The sequence below is a fragment of the Akebia trifoliata genome, chromosome 9 (genome assembly GCF_017979445.1).
Source record: "Akebia trifoliata isolate Shusen 1 chromosome 9, ASM1797944v1, whole genome shotgun sequence".
In the NCBI taxonomy this organism is placed as follows: Eukaryota; Viridiplantae; Streptophyta; class Magnoliopsida; order Ranunculales; family Lardizabalaceae; genus Akebia; species Akebia trifoliata.
This window is the reverse complement of record NC_141383.1, coordinates 2,459,426-2,480,600: the sequence shown is the minus strand read 5'-3', so window position 1 is coordinate 2,480,600 and position 21,175 is coordinate 2,459,426. Positions and strand designations below refer to the sequence as shown.

General features: G+C 40.3%; 1 protein-coding gene across 1 annotated transcript; it reads right to left on the bottom strand.

Annotated features, from left to right (window-relative positions):
* Window positions 1–6,151: 6,151 nt before the first annotated feature.
* On the bottom strand, window positions 6,152–10,151 carry LOC147394049 (uncharacterized). The gene is given in 5 exon segments (XM_086454535.1): window positions 6,152–6,163; window positions 6,993–7,426; window positions 7,429–8,010; window positions 8,727–9,054; window positions 9,345–10,151. Coding segments are annotated over 5 exon segments (2,163 nt in total).
* Window positions 10,152–21,175: the final 11,024 nt, after the last annotated feature.

Here is a 21,175-nt window from a genome sequence, read left to right as displayed (position 1 = left end):
ATGAGGTATCAACATGTGTCATCTTATGAAGGGGTGAGAGAATGGACTTGGAGTGGGCTTGGTGTTGGGCTTGGGTTTGGATTTTGTCTTGGGCTTAGGTTGGGCTAGAACATAGATTTAGGTAATTGGATTTAGAATGTGGACTTGGATTAGGTTGGAGGATATGGACTTGGGTTTGGGCTTAGGATGGACTTGGGTTTTAGCCTTAGGTTGGGCTAGGTAATGGATTTAGGTTATGGGTTTAGAATGGATTGGTTAATGGAAAATGAACACGAATTGGGAGTGGGTTAGGGCATGGACTTGAGTTTGGAATATGAACTTGGGTTTGGACTTAGGATATGGGTGATGGACATAGGTTTAGGGACAAGGTATGGGCATGATATGAGATGCAAATAGTATGCATGTATGCATGAATATGATGCCAAGTGGCAATGTGGGTCCATTGAGAAGTTTAAGTATAACTCAAAATCAATTCGAGAAAATTTGGACTTTCTTAACGGGTTCGTGCAAATTGGGGTGTCTACAGCTGCCCCTCTTTGCAGGAGTTGCTTGCAAAGAACTGCAAAGAATAAATTAGACCCTTTATTTGTACGAATCCGAAGTAATTTATTGCATGATGATTAAAAACGTCGGATGGATTGAAGATTTTTGTAAGATGTGGCTACCCAAGCACGGGGTCTGACAGGGCTAGCCTTTTTGAAACCCTTAATTTTGTGGCACGGAGCTCGTTTGAAATCTGGATTGATTTTTTATGTTTTTTTTTTAAATGATTGACGTTTTAAACCATGCAATGCAATTTTGAGATATTTTTTCCTTTTTTTCGTCGTTGGTTTTGAATTTCGAACTTAGTTTCTCCTTCATGGAAGTTGTAGGATCATCTTGAGAGAGCTTAGCGTAGCGTGTCCGTCCTTGAGAGAGACTTGCATGATGGTATGATATTTGAGTATTTGGTATGTTGTCATGCCTCACATATGGAGAGAATCATTGTTGACCAAACTGCTCAGATCGAAGCCTTAAAGGATAACTTGACCTACTACACTTTCCAGGAAAATGCTTAAGTGGCTCTTTGCCCGCTGTTCCTTCTTGTACCCTGCTTTTAATGAGAATGATATAGCACTATTTGAAATGAATGAAATAGGTTTTTTACATAGTGGCCTCAGATATATCTACTGCTTTCGAAAACACTTGATTTTAAGAAAAGTCCTAGATTCTTCGTCATAGGCCAAAAATAGTAATTTTGATGATGCATTTTTTTTGTTTTAGGTTTTAAAAGATTGCCTTTGTCGAATAATCTGTGACAGACTGTGTTTGAAAACTCTGAAAGTTAACGATCATGATGCCTTTGCCAAATGTCGAGAATACAAGTGTCAGCTAATCCTTAACTTCTTTAGAGTCATCCCCGAGATTGATAATTTTGACTCAGTTATCTTCGTTGTATCCGTTAGAACTTTGAGGATTTCGAGATTTTTGCCGTTCACAGTTTATACTCTTGCGGGCCAAGAGTTTTTTTTTTTTTTTGGTTTTTTTTTTTTTTTTTTTTTCTATATCATTTTTGCCCCTGGCGCCAGTTACGGTTTTCACCAGACCCGATTTCCACATTTTTGCGCATCGACGCCCTTTTTGGATTTTCATCGTGCCGGTGGTTTTGATCTTGCCATAGACTGATTTTTTTACTCATAGTGCCCTGACGGGTTTTCACCATGCCCTTTCAGTCTATGCTTACTTTATAGGTTTTCACTTTGAATACCTCCTTGATTTCTCTGTGCCCCTCATGGCTTGGTGACTCAAGTTGAGCTACGAGATCGAACACTCTACTCTTCTAGTGGCGCTCTTTCTTGAGTAACAAATCTGGACTCCCCTCTCGAGTTCTTCCGACGATTTTCATGGTACGGTGACTCAAGTTGAGCTTCGAGATTAATGACTCTACACTTCGAGTCGCTCTTTTTTTTCGAATATTCAATCTAGTCTCCCCTCTCGGGTCTTCCAACGACTTTGGTAGCTTGAAATCTGACTTAAGTAGCAAAATCAATTATACCCTGACGATGTTTTTCATGACATGCTTCCACCGTGATCGAGTTACCTTGAGCCATTCCTTGATCTGAAAGGACTTTAAATAGGACGAAACATAGGCTTAGGCTAGGGTTGTGAAAGGATGTAAGAAAGGCTGAGTCTGGATTTATTGATGGGTAGATTGGACATGGGGTTTGTCTGTTTTTATTTTGAAAATATGATCTATGTCTCCTCCCATCGTCATACGAACTTGTTTAGGTAAGAGATTTGGGTCGAGCTTAAGATTAGACATTTGAGGTTTTTTACTTTTTGATTTTTTTTTTTGTATTTTTAGCCGTTCACAGTTTATCCTCATGCGGGCCAGGAGAATACTTTGGCTTTTTTTTTTTTTGACTTTAGATGATTTTTTTTTTTTTTTTTTTTTTTTTTGTGGTGACTTGCCCCGGTCTTGGGTTAAGAAATGAATGTGATGGCTCAAAAGGATTAACTAAGGGTAGATAGTTGTTCAAGTAGTGGAAAGATGGCATCTCTTCATTTCAAAGGATGACTTCAGGCGTAATATTTTTTAACGATATCAGCATTGATCAGCGCTCCTCCAGACAGTACCTTTTGGACGACGAATGGCCCCTCGTAATTTGGACGAAACTTTCCTCTCGCATCTTCTTGTATTGGTAGAATCTTCTTTAGAACTAAGTCTCCGGGTACGAACTCTCGAGGTCGAACCTTCTTGTTATAAGCACGTGCTATTCTTCGTTGATAAGTTTGCCCATGGCAGATTGCTGAAAGTCGTTTCTCCTCTATTAAGTTTAACTGGTCGAACCGGGCTTAGACCCATTCTGCCTCATCCAATTCAACTTCTTTTAAGATTCGGAGGGAGGGAATCTCAACCTCAACGGGCAGGACTACTTCCATTCCATAGACCAATGAGTAGGGTGTTGCCCCAGTCGAAGTTCAGATTGACGTTCGATAAGCATGTAGAGCAAATGGTAACATTTCGTGCCAATCTTTGTAAGTAACGACCATTTTCTCAATGATCTTCTTGATATTTTTGTTGGCAGCTTCAACTGCTCCATTCATCTTTGGTCTGTAAATGATTGAGTTGTGATGGGTGATCTGAAAATCCTTGCACATCTTAGACATATCTTTGTTCTTGAGATTTTTGGCGTTATCGGTTACTATCCCGCTTGGGAGGCCATACCGACATATGATGTTGTTTTTCACAAACTTCAAGACATTGCCCCTCGTAATATTGGCATAAGATGCTGCTTCTACCCATTTCGTAAAATAGTCGATGGCGACTAGGATGAAGCGATGCCCATTGGAAGCTTGAGGATTGATCTGCCCGATAACATCCATTCCCCAGAGTGAGAAGGGCCAAGGAGAAGTCATATTGTGCAATTCTGAAGGTGGTGCATTGATTTTATTGGCGTAGATTTGACACAAATGACACTTCCGAACATGTTGGTACCCATCGCTCTCCATAGTCATCCAGTAGTAACCCATTCTCATAATCTTCTTTGCGAGCATATGTCCATTCATGTGAGGTCCACAGACTCCTCCATGCACGGTCTCGATTAAGCGTTGAGCTTCTGTCTGTGTTACACACCTGAGGAGGACCTCGTGATGCGACTTTTTGTACAAGACTCCGCTACTCAAGAAGAACTGTCCCGCCAATCTCTGAATAGTCTTTCGATCCGTCGTTGTAGCATCGGGTGGGAAAGTTCGATCCTCTAAGAATGCCTTGATGTCTGCATACCATGGTTTTTCTTCAGGTTCTTCGATCTCCACTGGCAAGCAATATGCTGGCTCATCTTGAATACCAATCTCAAGAGGGTCGACTATGGTGTCTTCAGAGATGCTGATCATTGAGGCCAGAGTAGCCAGTGCATCTGCAAACTGGTTCTTAGCCCTCGGCATGTAAGTAAAGGAGATTCGGGTGAAGTTTGAACTTAGATCTTCGAGATACTCGTGATACGGAACCAGCCTCTGTTCTCGGGTCTTCCATTCTCCCGTTGTCTGGTAGACTACCAGACTTGAGTCTCCAAATACATCTATTTCATCCACTTCGAGGTCGATCGCTGCTTTCAACCCCACAATGCATGCTTCGTACTCTGCTTCGTTATTTGAACACTGAAACCTTAATCTGACTGCAATGGGGATATGTGTTCCGTCTGGCTTAACCAATACTGCTCCAATTCCATTTTCCTTTTGATTTACTGCTCCATCGAAGTACATTTTCCAAGTAGATTCTTCATCGTCGCTCTCGGCTTCAGCAAATAAGATGGCTTCATCAGGAGAATTTGTCTTTAGTGGCTCATAGTCGGGCAAAGGGTGTTCCGCTAAGTGGTCAGCAATAGCTTGTCCTTTAATGGCCTTTTGAGTGACATAGGTGATGTCGAACTCAGATAATAGTAACTGCCATTTTGCGGTGCGTCCCGTTAGTGCCGGCTTCTCGAAGAGGTACTTCAAGGGATCCATCCGAGCAATGAGCATAGTCGAGTAACTGAGCAAGTAGTGGCGTAACCGTTGTGATGCCCAAACAAGGGCGCAGCATGTTTTTTCGAGAGTCGAATAGTTCACCTCGTAACTTGTGAACTTCTTGCTAAGGTAATAGATGGCTCGCTCTTTTCGACCTGTTTCATCATGTTGCCCCAATACGCAGCCCATGGAGTTTTCTTGCACGGAAAGATACATCAGTAGAGGTCGACCCGATGTAGGAGGAACTAGAACAGGCGGATTAAGCAAGTATCTCTTAATCTTGTCGAAAGCTTCTTGACAGTCTTCATTCCATTCTTTCGGCTCATTCTTTTTTAGTAGTTTGAATACTGGCTCACAGATCGGAGTTAGTTGCGCGATGAACCGACTAATGTACTGAATTCTCCCTAGGAATCCCCTGATCTCTTTTTCTGACTTGAGTGGCTCCATATTTATGATGTACTTCGTTTTAGCAGGATCAATTTCGATGCCTCTTCTACTGACAATGAACCCCAATAACTTCCCTGATGTGGCCCCAAATACACACTTTGCCGGATTAAGCTTTAAGCTGTACTTTCTTAATCGATCAAACAGTTTCTTCAAGTTTACCAAATGATCCTCGTCGAGATTGGATTTAGCTATCATGTCGTCCACGTATACCTCTATCTCTTTGTGGATCATGTCATGAAATAAGGCCGTCATGGCTCGTTGGTAAGTTGCCCCAGCGTTCTTGAGACCGAATGACATGACCTTATAGTGAAAGGTACCCCAAGGTGTAATGAATGCAGTCTTCTCTTGATCTTCTTCTACCATTTTTATTTGGTTGTAACCCGAGAATCCATCCATGAACGAGAACATGCCGTGCCCAGCTGTATTATCGACCAGAGTGTCGATGTGCGGTAATGGAAAGTCATCTTTAGGACTGGCTTTATTCAGATCACGGTAGTCCACGCACATACGTACTTTTCCATCTTTCTTTGGTACAGGAACGACATTAGCGAGCCACTCAGGGTAGGTGGATACTGCGAGAAACCCTGTTTGGAACTGTTTCATTACTTCATCCTTGACCTTAAGTGTCCATTCTGGTTTCAATCTTCGTAATTTCTGCTTGACTGGCTTGCTTCCCACCTTGATTGGTAACTTGTGGACGACTAGATCTGTGTCTAAACCAGGCATGTCTTGGTAGGACCATGCGAATACATCTTGGTACTGCTGTAAAAACTTTGTCATCTCTTCTTTCTGCTCAATCGTTAATAGGGTTCCGATTTTAACGATCCGTGGGTCATCTTCGGTGCCTAGGTTCACTGAGTTTGTATCCTCTATATTTGACTGAACACCCTTCTCGTGACGTTCTATGAGTTCTTTGATTTCTTTTGGAGGATATTCAACTTCTTCCTCTAACTCTTCTTCAATCCCCATGAGATCAAAGTCGAGCTCGAGGTCAAAGTCGTATTCTTCTCTTTCATACTCTGTTCTGTCACAAGGCTCATTCAACTGAGGAAATTCTTTGAAAACCTTGGGTATTTTAAAGATTTCTGATTTTTTTGAATTTTTGAGAATATTTGATTTTTTTGAATTTTGGAGAGTTTTTGATTTTTTTGAATTTTGAAAGATTTTTGATTTTTTTGGATTTTGAAAACTTTTTGATTTTTTTGGATTTTGTGGACTATCTATATTCCTGAAACAAGATAAGGAAAAATCATGCAAATTCATTAGCAACGAAGGTGAGCCCCCAAAACAGTCTTGCTCCGAGGACGAGGGCTCATTATGGTCCTCGGACAGACAAGATTTTGCTAATGACGTTTTTTTTTGGAGGCCGTAGGGATTCTGGACCCCATGGCGACCTCGTAAGTGATTGGGTATTCCTCCCAATTCTTGAAATTTTGCCCTTCTTCTGTAGGGCGGATAAGTTGGGAAGGTGACTCCCTTGATGGTTCAGATATAACCATCACTTCCGGGTGACTGTCGTCAAATCCGGGCCCAGGAATTTGTAAGGTGGGTGGAATTATGACAGATCCCCAATTGATTTGAAAAGGGAACAATGATTTCTCTTCTTCGCATATTGCGACTTCCGCCTTGGCGGGCTCTCCTTCTTCCTGCTTTTAACTCCATTCGGAATCCCCTCCAAACAAGATGTCCATGCCATCTATAAAGGAATGTGGGGACTCAACGAACGAGTCTTCTTGCGAATGAACGGGCTCGATACTTACAACTCTTGGTTCTCCTGTGTGGTTTGTCGATGGCAGTTCTGCTGAGTCATCTGACTTCTTCAAGGATGGTGGGAAGCTGATGTTGATATGTGGTACTTTGCCCAAGTTCCACACATTAGGCTCTCGGTTCTGTCTTCGTGCAAGTCGAAGCTCCCTCTTTTTATCCTTCATATCAGAAATGTCCTTCCTCGTAGGCTTGAATCCAAGACCAAAGTAGGGAATGTGTTTTCGTATGCTGATCAAAGTGACCCTGCCTTTTCCTTTAGGCCCTAACCCTTGTTTCGGACGATATCCCGCCTTCTTCATCACTCGTCCGACCATTAGGTTTGACAACTTTGCCTTTGTCCTTCCTTCTCCCCTTTGGATATGATTGATAGATGTGAACTGAAAGGCGTGAAACCCCTCCTTATCCTCGGTCATCTCTACATCGATATAAGGCACATCCGGCAATCGATCGACTGGTATGAGATTTTCTGTGATGACTGATATCATCCTCTGTCCCATGATGAATTTGACTCGTTGGTGCAAGGAAGAGGGGACTGCCCCTGCGGTGTGGATCCAGGGTTTTCCTAGAAGGAGATTGAATGCCGAGGGTATGTCCAAGATCTCGAATGTTACTTCGAAAGTACATGATCCAATAGTGACTGGGAGATCTAGTTCTCCTAACGACTCAGTTTTTCTACTATCAAAACCCCTTACCTTCTAGTTGGCCTGAGGTAAGATAAATCCGCGTTTAGCTTATGCACAGTTTGTAGAGGACAGACATTAAGAGCTGAACCATTGTCGATCAGTACCCTTGCCACCATCATACCTTTGCACATTACCATAATGTGCAATGGTTCAATGTGTCCACATCCTCCGCCAATAAGTTCATCTTCGGTGAAGGTGATCGGATTCGGGGCCATGATCTGACCTACTGTCTTTTCCAACTCTTCTGGCGAGGTGGTCTCAGGTACATGCGCATTACTAAGGACTTTGAGTAGTGCTTCCCGATGATGCTCTGAGTTTAAAAGTAGGTCAAAGATACTGATTTGAGCCGACATTCTGTTCAACTGCTCTACTATGTTGTACTCACTCTTTCGAATGAGCTTGAGGAGGTCTGTTGCCTCCTTGTCAGTTACCCTGCTCTTTTTCTTCTCTGGTTCCCCTTGAAGTGTTTGTTCCTCCTCTACCAACTTTCCTTTCCCTTTTTCTTTTCTTCTGTCTTCTTCCTCGTTTTGCCGTTTTAGTTCTTTTTCTGGCACTTTGTAGCACCTCCCTGATCTAGTCATATGTCCGATGTCCGTGATCATCGCCTCTTTCGGCTTCTCAACCCCTGCGGATGTCACAATCATTGTCTCATAACTCCATGGGATGGTTTGACTTGAGCGATATGGAAACGATTTAGGGGATATAATGGTCATGGGTTGAGATTTGGCTTTACATGGAGGATAAGAGGTGGCGGGTTGGGCTTGACGACTGATGTAGTGGTGTTTGGGATTTGTGGGTTAGTATAAGATAGGATGAGGGGTGGTCGGAAGGAAAAGTTTGAAGTTTGAGGGGTTGGTGCGGTGTAGGGTATGACAAGAGGTGGTCGGGAAGAAGGGTCTGAAGTCGGTATGGTGCAAGGTATAATGAGAGGTGGACGAGCGGTAGAGCTTGAAATTGGTGATGTGTAGGGTATAATGAGAGGTGGTCATGAAGGATTTGAGGTTTGTGAGTTTTAGTGAATTGTGAGATTGGCCAGTCTGACGGGAAGTTGGGATAGTGGTTGGTAGGTTGTATCTTGTGGTAATGCATTGATGCTCGATGATATTGGTTCTTTCCCCAAATTGACTCTGACTTTAGAGCCAATGGGTGCTATCAAAACTGAAGGGTTGAAGCTTGGTTCATCCCTCTCTATGACATTGACTGTCGGACCATTGCCTCCCCCATTATACGTCGGTAGCGGATTCTGATTGATATTCTGCTGAGGTGCTTGGGTTGTCGGACCATCCAAGATGATCGTTTTTCTGTCGATTAGATTCTGGACTTGGTGCTTAAGCTGCCAACATTGGTCGGTGGCGTGCCCCGGAGCACCCATATGAAACTCGCAGAATTGATTGGGATTGTACCCTGGTCCCTTAATCGCCTCAGGGTTTGGCTGCCTTTTGGTGAGATATTCTCCCCTGAGTAGTGCTGGGAGTAGTTCTGATAGAGTCATAGGAAGATGAGTGAAGACTCGAGGGATTCTGTTGGGTCTACGTTGCTCGATTTGATGATTCTGGACGAACTGTGGGTTCTGACCAAATACTGGATTTTGACCAAACTGAAATACTGGTGGAGCCGGTGCAGCTTGAGGTGGGTTCACCTTGAAAGGGACCTGAGGTATTGGCAGCCTCTGGTTTGAGATGAAAAAAGGTCGAACAGGTTGTACATTGTTAACTTGTGCTTCTTCTTTCTTCTTGTTCAAGACTACCGATTTCCGTTGAGTAGACCCCCTTGCTGGTGCCCCTAGACTGGACAAGTCGTAGATCAGACCTGACCGAATACCATCTTCAACTCGATCCGCCACTTGGACCAATGACGAGAAGCTTGCAGTTGTATGACCCACTAGATGCGTATAAATGAATGGCCCAAAGTTGAGATGAATATGGTGTTCATCTCTTGTTCTGTCATTGGTGGCTTTACTTTAGAGGCTGATTCCCGCCATCTTTGGGCATACTCTTTCACACTTTCTTTAGGCTTTCGTGTCATTTTTGCCATGTCATTCCGGTCTAATCCCATGTCCGTATTGAATCTGTATTCTTCTGAGAAAATTGTAGCCAGATCTTGCCAGCTCTTGATTCGAGAATGATCCAATTGTGAAAACCATGAAAGAGCTGCCCCTGTTAGACTCCTTTGAAAGAGTTGAACCAACAACCTGTCGTCATCCCCAAATTGGCACATGGATCCACAATAAAGCTTCAAGTGTGATAGAGGGCATCCAATGCCGTTATACTTCTCGAAATCAGGACATTTGAACTTTGGTGGTAATGGTGCATTGGGGTACAGGCAGAGGTCTCTGAACCTCATTCCACTTACGGAGTCCTTGCCCTTCATCTTTCTAATCTCCTCCTCGACTGCCTCAAGCTTGTTGGCAAGTTTCTCTTCTGTGGTACTCCTTACTTCAGCTGTCCTAAATTCACATTCTTCCTCTTGAATAACTTCATGTCGTGGTTGATTGCAGTGAATGTGAATTGGTGGTCCTTGATTGGTAGGGAGGGTGGGTGGTAAGGTATTCGGTGCTTGCGGAAGTTGTTGTTGCAGTTGTTCGGGTATAGCCTGATTCGAACCAGATGCCTGATGTTGTACAGCTTGAATGATGCTTGGATTCGCCATTAGTAGATCTAAAATTTTATCGTGTTTTTCCAATGCCTTCACTACTATATCTAGCTTTGAGGTGAGATCTGTTATTACTTCTGTCACTGTCTGTTGAGGTTGCTCTGAAGTGCTCATGATTGGTTGCGAGCGTAGAAAATATGGAGGATTGTCAGGTGGCAAGTACTTCTTTCTAGGTCGTTTGGCCACCTGTGGATAAGAGATAGGCGTTAATATATAATTTACATAATGAAGATGCATGATGATTTATTAGGTCAGATCGGTTTAATTGGTAAAGTTGCACTAAGAAAATCCTGAATTTGGTTGAAGTTGGATTTTTTGTCAGCACGGAGTTGGGGTTCATCGGCATGGATTGAAGGTTTGTCAGCACGGAGCTGGAGGTTTATCGGCATGGAACCGGAGGTTTATCGGCGCGGAGCCAAAGGTTGTCAGCACGGAGCTTGGGATTCATTGGCACGGAGCCGAAGGTTCATCAGCACGGAACTAGAGGTTTGTCAGCACGGAGCTGAAGGTTCATCGGCACGGAGCCGGAGGTTCATCAGCACGGAGCCGGAGGTTTGTCGGCACAGAGCCGGAGGTTCATCAGCACGGAGCCGAAGGTTCATCGGCATCGAGCTGGAGGTTTGTCAGCATGGAGCTGGAGGTTCATCGGCACGGAGCCAAAGGTTCATCAGCACGGAGCCGGAGGTTTGTTAACACCGAGCTAAAAATGTATTTTGTAAAAAGTAGATTAACTGATAGCTCTGATTTGGGTTGGGTATGAGTTGTGGTCCTGACTCGAAATATACGTGGGCCATGGAGATAGACCCCACTCAGGTGGATCTTAAAGTGGTTATGGGTCATGGACCCCTTCGGTAAGGATACGGGTCATAGACCCAGTTAGAAGTAGATAAGGGTTGTGGACCCATTTTGAGGTGGGTATGGGTCATGGACCCAATTGGATACGGATATGGGTTGTTGCTTCATTTAGATATGGACATGGGTCGTGGACCCAATTAGAAGGATATGGGTCGTGGACCCAGTTGGATATGGATGTGGGTCGTTGACCCAATTGGAAGTGGATATGGGTCATGGACCCATTTGGATATGGACATGGGTCGTGGACCCAATTGGAATGATGTGGATCGTGGACCCAATTGGATATGGACATGGGTCGTGGACCCAATTGGAAGGGTATGGGTCGTGGACCCAGTTGGATATGGATGTGGGTCGTGGACCCAATTGGATATGAATATGGGTCATGGACCCAATTGGAATGATATGGGTCGTGGACCCAATTTGATATGGATGTGGGTCGTGGACCCAATTGGATATGGATATGGGTCGTTGACCCAATTGGAAGTGGATATGGGTTATGGACCCATTTGGAATTGGATACGGGTCGTGGACCCAATTGGGATTGGATACGGGTCGTGGACCCAATTGGAAGTGGATATGGGTTGTGGGCCCATTTGGATATGGTATGGGTCGTGGACCCATCTAGAAGTGGATATGGGTCGTAGACCCAATTGGAAGTGGATATGGGTCGTAGACCCAATTGGAAGTGGATATGGGTTGTAAGCCCCTTTGGATATGGTATGGGTCGTGGACCCAATTGGAAGTGGATATGGGTCATGGACCCATTTGGATATGGTATGGGTCGTGGACCCAATTGGAAGTGGATATGGGGTCATGGACCCATTTGGATATGGTATGGGTCGTGGACCCATCTAGAAGCGGATATGGGTTGTGGACCCATTTGGAAGTAGGTATGGGTCGTGGACCCAATTAAAAGTGGATATGGGTTGTGGACCCATTTTGGTGTGGATACGGGTCGCGAACCCAATTCGGAGTGATTATGGGTAAGGTTGATAGTGTGTCACATTGGGTCCGGATCAACTTTGATAGGTAGAATGGAGGCGAGCTCCATTTGGATCAAACACAAAGTGGCGAGGGGTAGACCCTAAGTTTTACGAAGAAATGGTTTATTTAATCATTTTCAAGTCCTAAAACTTAAAAGAAAAATAAAGTCCAAGAGAAAAGTTGTCAAGACTGATGTAAGGAACAAAATGAGCAAAAAAAAAAAATTTTTTTTTTTTTTTTTTTTTGGGGTCCGTTTTTAATGAACGGACCAAAGAGCTTTTGTACTGGTCCGCTCTTTAAAAACGGACCAGAACCTTAATTTTTGTCAAAAAAAAAAAAAAAAATTTTTTTTTTTTTTATGATGCAAAGCATAAAAATATATAGAGATTTCCCCCTTTACCTAGGGGGACATGTAAGAAAATAAAGGAAAAAAAAACCTAAAATCTATACAACTTTGCCCCTTTGGACATTACAACCTTGCCTTCAAGGGCTAAAAAAGAACATTACAAGATACCCAAGGGTTGATACATCTTGACATTTGTGTCCTATGCCTCTAATCGTATTTTGATGCATGCGGCTATAGGTGGTTTGAGGTTACTCAATCTTCAAACCTCCATGCACATTGAAATGTACACTTCTTAGGTTGGTGATTGAGGTGGATGTTCTCCTCCCCGCCTCCCCAAATGAACGATCTAGGGGGCTTGAGAGTACTGACATCCGGGGTTAGGTTTTTAAAATAGGAGAAGGTGGTTTGTGCAATGAGATATGAATCGAATGTGCACAAGTGCATTACAAATGTGTATCAACCCTTACGACCTTAAACAAGTACAAACAAAATAAATATTACATGCATTCCCACAAAGAAGAGAACATCATAAGCACAATAAAGTGAATCAACCAACAAATATGTTAGTAACAAAAATAAACTAAGAAATAAAGTTGAATATATTTTTTTTTTGAAAGAAAATGGCCAAGTCAAATTGGTTTGGACCCACAAGTTTCCCAGTGGAGTCGCCAAGTTGTAGACATGAAATGTTCACAATGAACCTCAATACTACATTGTTTGGAGTCGTCACCATTCTTTTTTAGAAATGGGTGTGAATGGGCACCCGAATTGATCATTTTGAAAATCATTTTTTTTATGGCATTGTAGTGACTCTCATATGTTGGAAAGGGCACGGTCTACCTAAGATCTAGGTAAGGAGGTCCGGTTAGAGAATGGGGAAGGTGTTAGGCATCCCATCCTCTCCACCAAAGGTGGTTACCTTGCTTGGCCATTTTATTTTGTAAAAAAACTCAATAAAACAAATATTAGAGATGCATGAGAATGTATGACAATGGTGGTGTGTGCATTAAAGTGAAATGTCCCCTTTTTCAAAAGGGTTTTGATTTCAAAATGACATTAAGGGCATTCTATGGAAGATAATGACCCATATAATCACATTAAATTTATGAAATGAATGTTGGTTTGAACTCTTAGAGAGACTCCATAATGGAGTTCTCTTGAAGTCACAACCTTGATGCATGTATGCATGGCTAGAAACTTTGTGTTTCACCCCATCAAGAGGGTAACACATTTCTTCATCATTGCCATGCATAGGTGAGTGTGTGCATTGTGTACAAGATGATGCATGAGATTGGGATGAAAAGGACTTCAACCCCCATCCTTTCGATCAAACCTTAGTCCAATCTACCGGGGATGGGAGAGGGTATGCATTACATCCTAAGGCTTTCTAAAAATAAAATAAAGTAGAAGGTTAGAAGAAGAAGATGCAAGCTTTGAAATAGATAGACTACATGTTAAACCCTACCTTGTCCCTTGGTAGTTTTGAATGAACTTGATCTTGAGAAGTGAGCTTAAGAGTTGAGTGAGGTGATTGAAGGTTGAGTGAGTTGAAGTTTAGAATATAAGAGAGTGAGTAGAAATTTGGGTAGAGTTTTAGGTTGAGAGATGGGGGCTTGAGAGCATGAGTTGTTCATGGAAATTGAGGGTATTTATAGAGTTTTTGGAGAACTTTTGGGGATAAAGTGGTCCAACCCTAAAAATAATGAAAATGGACATGAGGTTTAGGTTGTTTCTTTTTGGAATTTTCATTTGTATGAGGGTAAAGATGACATTTGTGGAGAAACCCTAAAAGCATGCTTTGATCCTTGGTTTTTTGGTAAATAGAGGTGAGAGAACAAAAGTACTTTTGGGAGGGTGAATAAGGGAGTGACATGTGTAAAGGTGGAGTGGTAGGTAAAAAGTAGATCTTGGTTCATTTGTAAAAACAAATAAAGCAAGGGTGGAAGTGTAGTTTTGAAATGGACCAATAGGAAAACAAAAGCATATTTGGGAGGGTGAATAGGAGGATGACATGTGTAAAGGTGAAGTGGTAGGTGAAAAGTTGACTTTGATTCATTTGTAAATAACAAATAAAGCAAGGGTGGAAGTGTAGTTTTGAAATGGACCAATGGAAGAATTCCATGTATGTACTTGAAGATTTCCACCTTTTGAGGGCATAATGGGAAGTTCCCTCATCTTTATGGATTATTATCAAAGACCAAACAACCTTTTTGGTTTGACTAACCCTTTTGAGAAGGGTATTCTTGAGTTTACACAAAAAGGAAGTTGACCCTCCAATTAGGTGATGCATTGGGCATTGGGGGCTTATGAGGTATCAACATGTGTCATCTTATGAAGGGGTGAGAGAATGGACTTGGAGTGGGCTTGGTGTTGGGCTTGGGTTTGGATTTTGTCTTGGGCTTAGGTTGGGCTAGAACATAGATTTAGGTAATTGGATTTAGAATGTGGACTTGGATTAGGTTGGAGGATATGGACTTGGGTTTGGGCTTAGGATGGACTTGGGTTTTAGCCTTAGGTTGGGCTAGGTAATGGATTTAGGTTATGGGTTTAGAATGGATTGGTTAATGGAAAATGAACACGAATTGGGAGTGGGTTAGGGCATGGACTTGAGTTTGGAATATGAACTTGGGTTTGGACTTAGGATATGGGTGATGGACATAGGTTTAGGGACAAGGTATGGGCATGATATGAGATGCAAATAGTATGCATGTATGCATGAATATGATGCCAAGTGGCAATGTGGGTCCATTGAGAAGTTTAAGTATAACTCAAAATCAATTCGAGAAAATTTGGACTTTCCTAACGGGTTCGTGCAAATTGGGGTGTCTACAGTCTATTTGGAGTGATTTTTTAATACGAATTCAATGGTATCATCAGATTTATAAAATTATGTTCCTCTCAAATTGTCCCCATTTTGGATAGATATTTGTTACTTCAATTCATAACTTTTTCCTCCAAACTCAGATTGATGTGTATTTATGGGTTAAAAGTATGTTTTCCTACTATTTTGGATCAATGGTGATGTCAAATTTCCTTAAGAATTTGTAAATAAAAATTCGTATTTTTAATCCCTAGTTTAAATTCAAATCTTTAGGGATCATAACTCTAAGTTTTTCTCGAGATACCAGTTAAAAATTTCAAGCTATTACAATTCATGTCATATTAAGATAGTAGACAAGGATATTTTGAAAACCTAAAATTATAATTTTCAAAGTAATATATCATTCGGATATTTTGAAAACCTAAAATTATAATTTACTTAATAAGGAAAGTGTTTTCCTTATATTTCTGCCAAATATTTGTTAAGTTCAAACTTTTCAACCTCTATATTAAATTATGTTTAATCTAGCGAACCTCATATGCAATCTATAGCTTCAAATCTAGCATTAATCATTAATAGAAAATCCTTGATTTTTTTAATTAAAAATTTCATCATCTTCTACTTCTCCAAAATTATTATCTTGTTCTTGAGGTACGAAGAAGGTTGAAGTAGATAGCATACTTAAGGTTGAATATGGGAGAAAAAAAAATTACCTTTAGGAAAAACTATTAAAGGATTTTTTGTTACATGTGGAAGACAAGGGCATTTAGATCATTTTTAGTTTTCTAGTTTAGAAGACTAAGGTCAAGGGTATGTTTCAGTTTGAAAACATAGGGGTATTTCAAATATTGACAAAAAGTAGAGGGGTGTGTCTAAATCACCTGGACAATAAATAAGAAATGTTCGAACTAAAATTAACATGTGTAACATGTGATGTGAGATTTGAACAAACAAAGGCAAATAAATTAGATATTTGACAGTGAGGTAGCAATAGCACCCATTAGTACTAAACCAGGTCCACTGGTTGATGGAAGGGCTGTCAATGGATCAAATCATCCTTAAAATCCTATCCAGTTTGATCTGATAACTATGGGCCTAGACTTTGGATCAAGGATTTGGGTTAGAATAAGGACCTGATCAAATAAGAATTGGATATGATAATTTATCAAAATGATTTCGGATCAATCATCACCCAATCCGATATATAGGGTCCGATGATGCATTTATAATAAATAAATAGAGCTTTGACTAGCACCCCCAACTTTACTTATTGCACTCCAATTAGGAAGAAAAATGATGAGTATTTTCTTTTACTTGGTTGCCATGAGAAATCAACCCGATTGCGCTTATACCCAAGGTACAAGTCCCACCATTCAAAGTAGCCCTTATATGTTCTATGTTCAAATAAAAAGCAAAGATCGACATAGTAAGTGTCCTAAGTTCAAATAAAGAACAACGATTGACATAGCATATAGACATGTGATGAAGGTTTTCAAAAGAGCAAGAATGAAACAAAAATACATATGAAAAGGCAGAATTCATGTTCAACATATCATGTTCAAAAGCAAAAGACAAGTAAGCATGCGATAGAGGTTTTTCAAAGAAAATGCATCTAAAAAGGAGAAGACGAAGCAACCTCTATTTGAGAAGAAAAACCAAAGAGCATAAGAAGCACTCAAGCAATCAAAGTTCAGACTCACCATAGCTGACGGATCTACACGCTCGAACCTCACTAAATCAAGAATCACCTCGATAACCTCAAAATCACAATGAAAATATGAAAGAAAAACTAGAGGAAATGAAACAAAAGAGAAGAGTGAGATGTTTGCACACAGAATTTAAAATGTGATGGACTGTAACAATATATGGACTAAAGGGTGTATATATTTTTAATTTAGGCCCTGCTTGTTTCTTACATAGAACCCTGAAAAACTACATATGATATGGGGCTCACCAGTAAAAGATCACCAACAAACCTCAAAAGTACCAGAATGTTTTGTAGGTAAAAAATCTCCACAAAATATTTTGGAAGACAACATGCCTTCATCTCCTCTTTCCCTAAACATAGGTGAGCATAGCCAACATACATTCGTCTCATCCTCTATTAGGCGTGAGTAAGCTTTCTCTCTCTTCCCTATCCCATCTTCCTTTTCTCTTCCACTTATTCTTCTTCTAACATATGTGATTTGGGAGCACATGACAATCATCTACAACCTGATATGAAAATACTCAAAAAATTATTTGATTATCAAATTTTTTGTTGTTAAATAGCTCTTTATCGTAAAACCAGGTATCCATTATCTTTGTAACTTTCTATGATTTTATTTATTTTATTTTGGGTAAATATCTTATTTTTTATCTTGCAATATGTGGAGAGGCTTTTAGGCCTTTCCAGTCTTTGAGATGCGTGTTTTAGGATATTGAGCTTAGTCATGATCTTTTATCTGCTCCACACATGGATGAACTTCAATTCTCTTGTGTTCCTTTGTTATCTTCTTGGCCGATGTGACTAATGGATGTGGGAAAGGTGATCGACCTCGGTTCATGATCATTTTGATTAATGATGGCAATTTGACTATCTCGGTCTGAGCCCTTTTGCCTGCTAACTCCAAGACTTCTCGAAAGCCTTTTGGCCTTCCACACCTCAGGCTACAAGTTGTCATTCACTTCGATTGATAACATAAGTTGTCTTTTCTTTTATGCTTTGGTACTATGACCGACCCCCCTGGCTAAAGGCATTGATTTCCATTATTTGTCTCGGATTTTCTTTGGGAAAGTATCTTGATTCACTTCCAAATTATTGTTGTTGTGGCAAAAACTTTTCTTTTAATGGTTGCCCGATCTTTTTTAATTGCTGGCTTCAAGTTGGATGCATCCTCCTATAAGGGAACAAAGTATTGAATACTGGCCCTCTTCTTCTTCCACTAACCGTCCTATTCTTGGCTTTCTTCCTTGGTTCTTGTTCTTGGTTTCATTTCTAAAACAGTGTTGGGTTAGATGTCTGCATATGTCAGAAAACTTGACTTTAAACTATATTCTTTTGCCTCTTTCTTCGATTTGTTGATCACTTTTCCTTCCCTACTGACCTGGTTGTTCCTCTCTTCTTTTATCGATTTTCATCCATTATAGATGGTGATATGATGAGATCAATCTTTTATCAGACTCGATCTTATAGTTTTGATTTTATGTCCTTTGTGGCTACGGATTGGGTGTTTCTTTGATGTTTTGTAATCTCCAAAGTTGCAAGATATTAGAAGGTAGAAGGATGAAACCCCTAATGTGGGATTGCCAACGGTCCTTCGACAAACACTTATTTTATGACTTGGCTTATATAGATGAACACTTAGAGACCTATGTCATCACACGATTAATCGAGGTGTTAGACGAGCTATTCTATTTAGAGTGTACTTGAGTACTTTGGAAGATGGGCCCTTCACTTGTCAGTAGGATTGAACTTGATGTGTAAGTATTGTAGATTTATTTAATGTGAAGCAAACTATCTTTCTCGTATAGTATCCCATCAGTCGAATTCAAGTATTTATTGAGCTTATTTAAATATGTTTGGCTTCATATGTTATCTCGAGTTTTATTCATATACTATATACCTAATTACTTGTGAATTCGAGGTTTGTGACCTAAGCTTGATATATGTGTTTATACACGATGATTTTTTCTAATCTGATCATGGTTTGCTTCCTCATTCTTATTTATTCGGTATTCTTCATACTTTCTTTCTCTCAATCAAACCATGCTTCGTATTATGCATGATAGGGAGAGAGGAGAGAAGGGGAAAGTGTGTAACTATTTATAGCTCTTCCCATGTTACTTAGGATGGTAGTTTTGATAACTTACTTTTTGGCCCATGGGTTCAAAAAAATTCTTTCTAAGTGGGGCTTTTGGTTTCTATTTTGGGACATGTGTACGTATCGTATGACGTGACTGATATGACCTCCATAATTGTCCCCCTTTTGTTAGCTCAATTCACCAAGGTGAAAAAAGAAATTTTTATTTTTGACGACAAAAATAATCTCTTACCCGTTATGCCTTGGATAAATGAAGATGGAGCGTTTCATCATTCTATTTTTTGTTTGGTTCTTTATCCCTCCTTTCGTTTTCCTTCTCGAAATGTGCTCCTTCTTTATTAGCGCCTTAAATGACCTTGATTGTCCATCTCCCTTCTTTTATATATAAAATCCTTATTTTCGTTTTCTTTTTTCATTTTTATCCCATGTCTTTATTCTTCTTGTAAACATCCTAACTTGAATGGGACCCATGCAAAAATGTCCAAAAATGATGCTTCAAAATCAATATGGGCTTAAGGGCCCTAACCCTCAAGAATGTTTTTTTTTTTAATTTCAAATAATAGCCTAAGGTCTCTTTGCTTAGTCCATGGGCTAAGAATGTGCCACCTCCCACCATAAATCTTCACCAATTCACTTTTCAAGCCAATTCAATTTTGCACATACCCTAACCTAATCAAGTCCAATCCAACTCCTAAGCTCAATAAACCTAAACCAATCCTAAAGTAACCCAGCATAAACCACTACCCCATCCCAAGCCCAAACATAAGTCCCCTAGTAAAACCCAAGATCATTCATAATCAATCACTATTAAAATCAATGATTATTAGTAATTGTTGCCACCACAACCACCTCCCTAAATCCATCTACACAACCTCATTATCATTCTAAAAAAGTTAACCAACCCACATGCAAGTCATAACCTACCTCCATAATTCTTTCCAAACCCTTATCACAAGCCACCCCACACCCCTTATCCTTAATCAACTCACCTAACACACACCTCCATACCTCTTTTGACACTTGTCACAATCTCCTCCACCCTCTCAAAATATCAACAACTACCCCCTTACATAACCATTCTTCTAACCAATACCCACCTAATAGTCAACCCTTTTGGGTTGAAAGATCCAACCTATTTGGGTAAAAGATAGCCCATTTACACCATTTTTCATACATGCCCCTCCCCTAACTTTAAATTCAATATACCTAATTCACAAGTCTCAAGTTATTTCCTTTTATTTTATACTTTCACCCCATTCTATCTCTAAAAATCACTTCAAAATCCTATAAAAGCCCCCTATCTTACAAACCCCTAAGACTTGAATTCCCTCTCAAGCTTCAATTTTTTTTTATCTCAATCTTCTTAAAAACCCTCTAAGTAATTATTCAACTATTTTAAAATTACCTTCCTCACAACCTTAAGTTTATACCAAAAATATTATCCATTTTCATCGTCAAGGTATAAAGGCTCAAAGTCAAGAAAGTTCATCTCTTGAAGATCAAGAAGAAGAAGAACAAGATAGGGTGAGGATGATAAGAACAAAAAGAAATAACATTTACCCCCTTCTCCCACTTCTATCTTTCCTTCTTCTACTTTTTTGCTCTCTTCTTTATTTTATTTTTAGAATAACCCTAAAATATAATGGATATCCTCCCTTACTTCCGGTATATTGGACTTTGACTCAGTCAAAAGGATAGGGGTTGAAGACATTTTCAAAATAAAATTTCTTAAAAATCCCTACACCTTTGCACCTACCACAAAATGTTTTGAAACTAAGACTTTGAACCATTTTCATATGAAAATGAGCCCTTGACCAATGAGTCCATAATTTTCAAAAATATCTGAAAGCATGGATCATAGAAGGGACCCTTCCTCAATAAGGAAACCCTCGCTACTTTATGCCAAAATCGAAATCCCTCGCACTCGAGGGTACAAAACCAGATTTTTTTTTTTACTTTTCTTTTAATTTCTCGAAAAACAATCGAATCTAAAGTTACCACTTATAGTGAAGAGAATAGGATGCCAAACACCTTCCCTATTCCTTAAAATAAACCTTTTTACCTAGATCTTAGATAGACTAAAATCTTTTATCCATACGAGAGTCACTACAAACAAAAATGAAATTTTGAAATTATTTTTCGAGTACCCATTCATACCTCTTTCTAAAAAATAAATGGTGACAACTCCAAATCAAAGTAGTAGAGATCTTTAGACTTGAAAATCTCATATCTACACTTCTTCTTCGTTCTTTCCTTATTGAAAGTTTCCTTCCCTTTGCTCGAATATTCAAGAGAGGGCACCTATTTTTGTTTGGCCTTTCATGGGGGT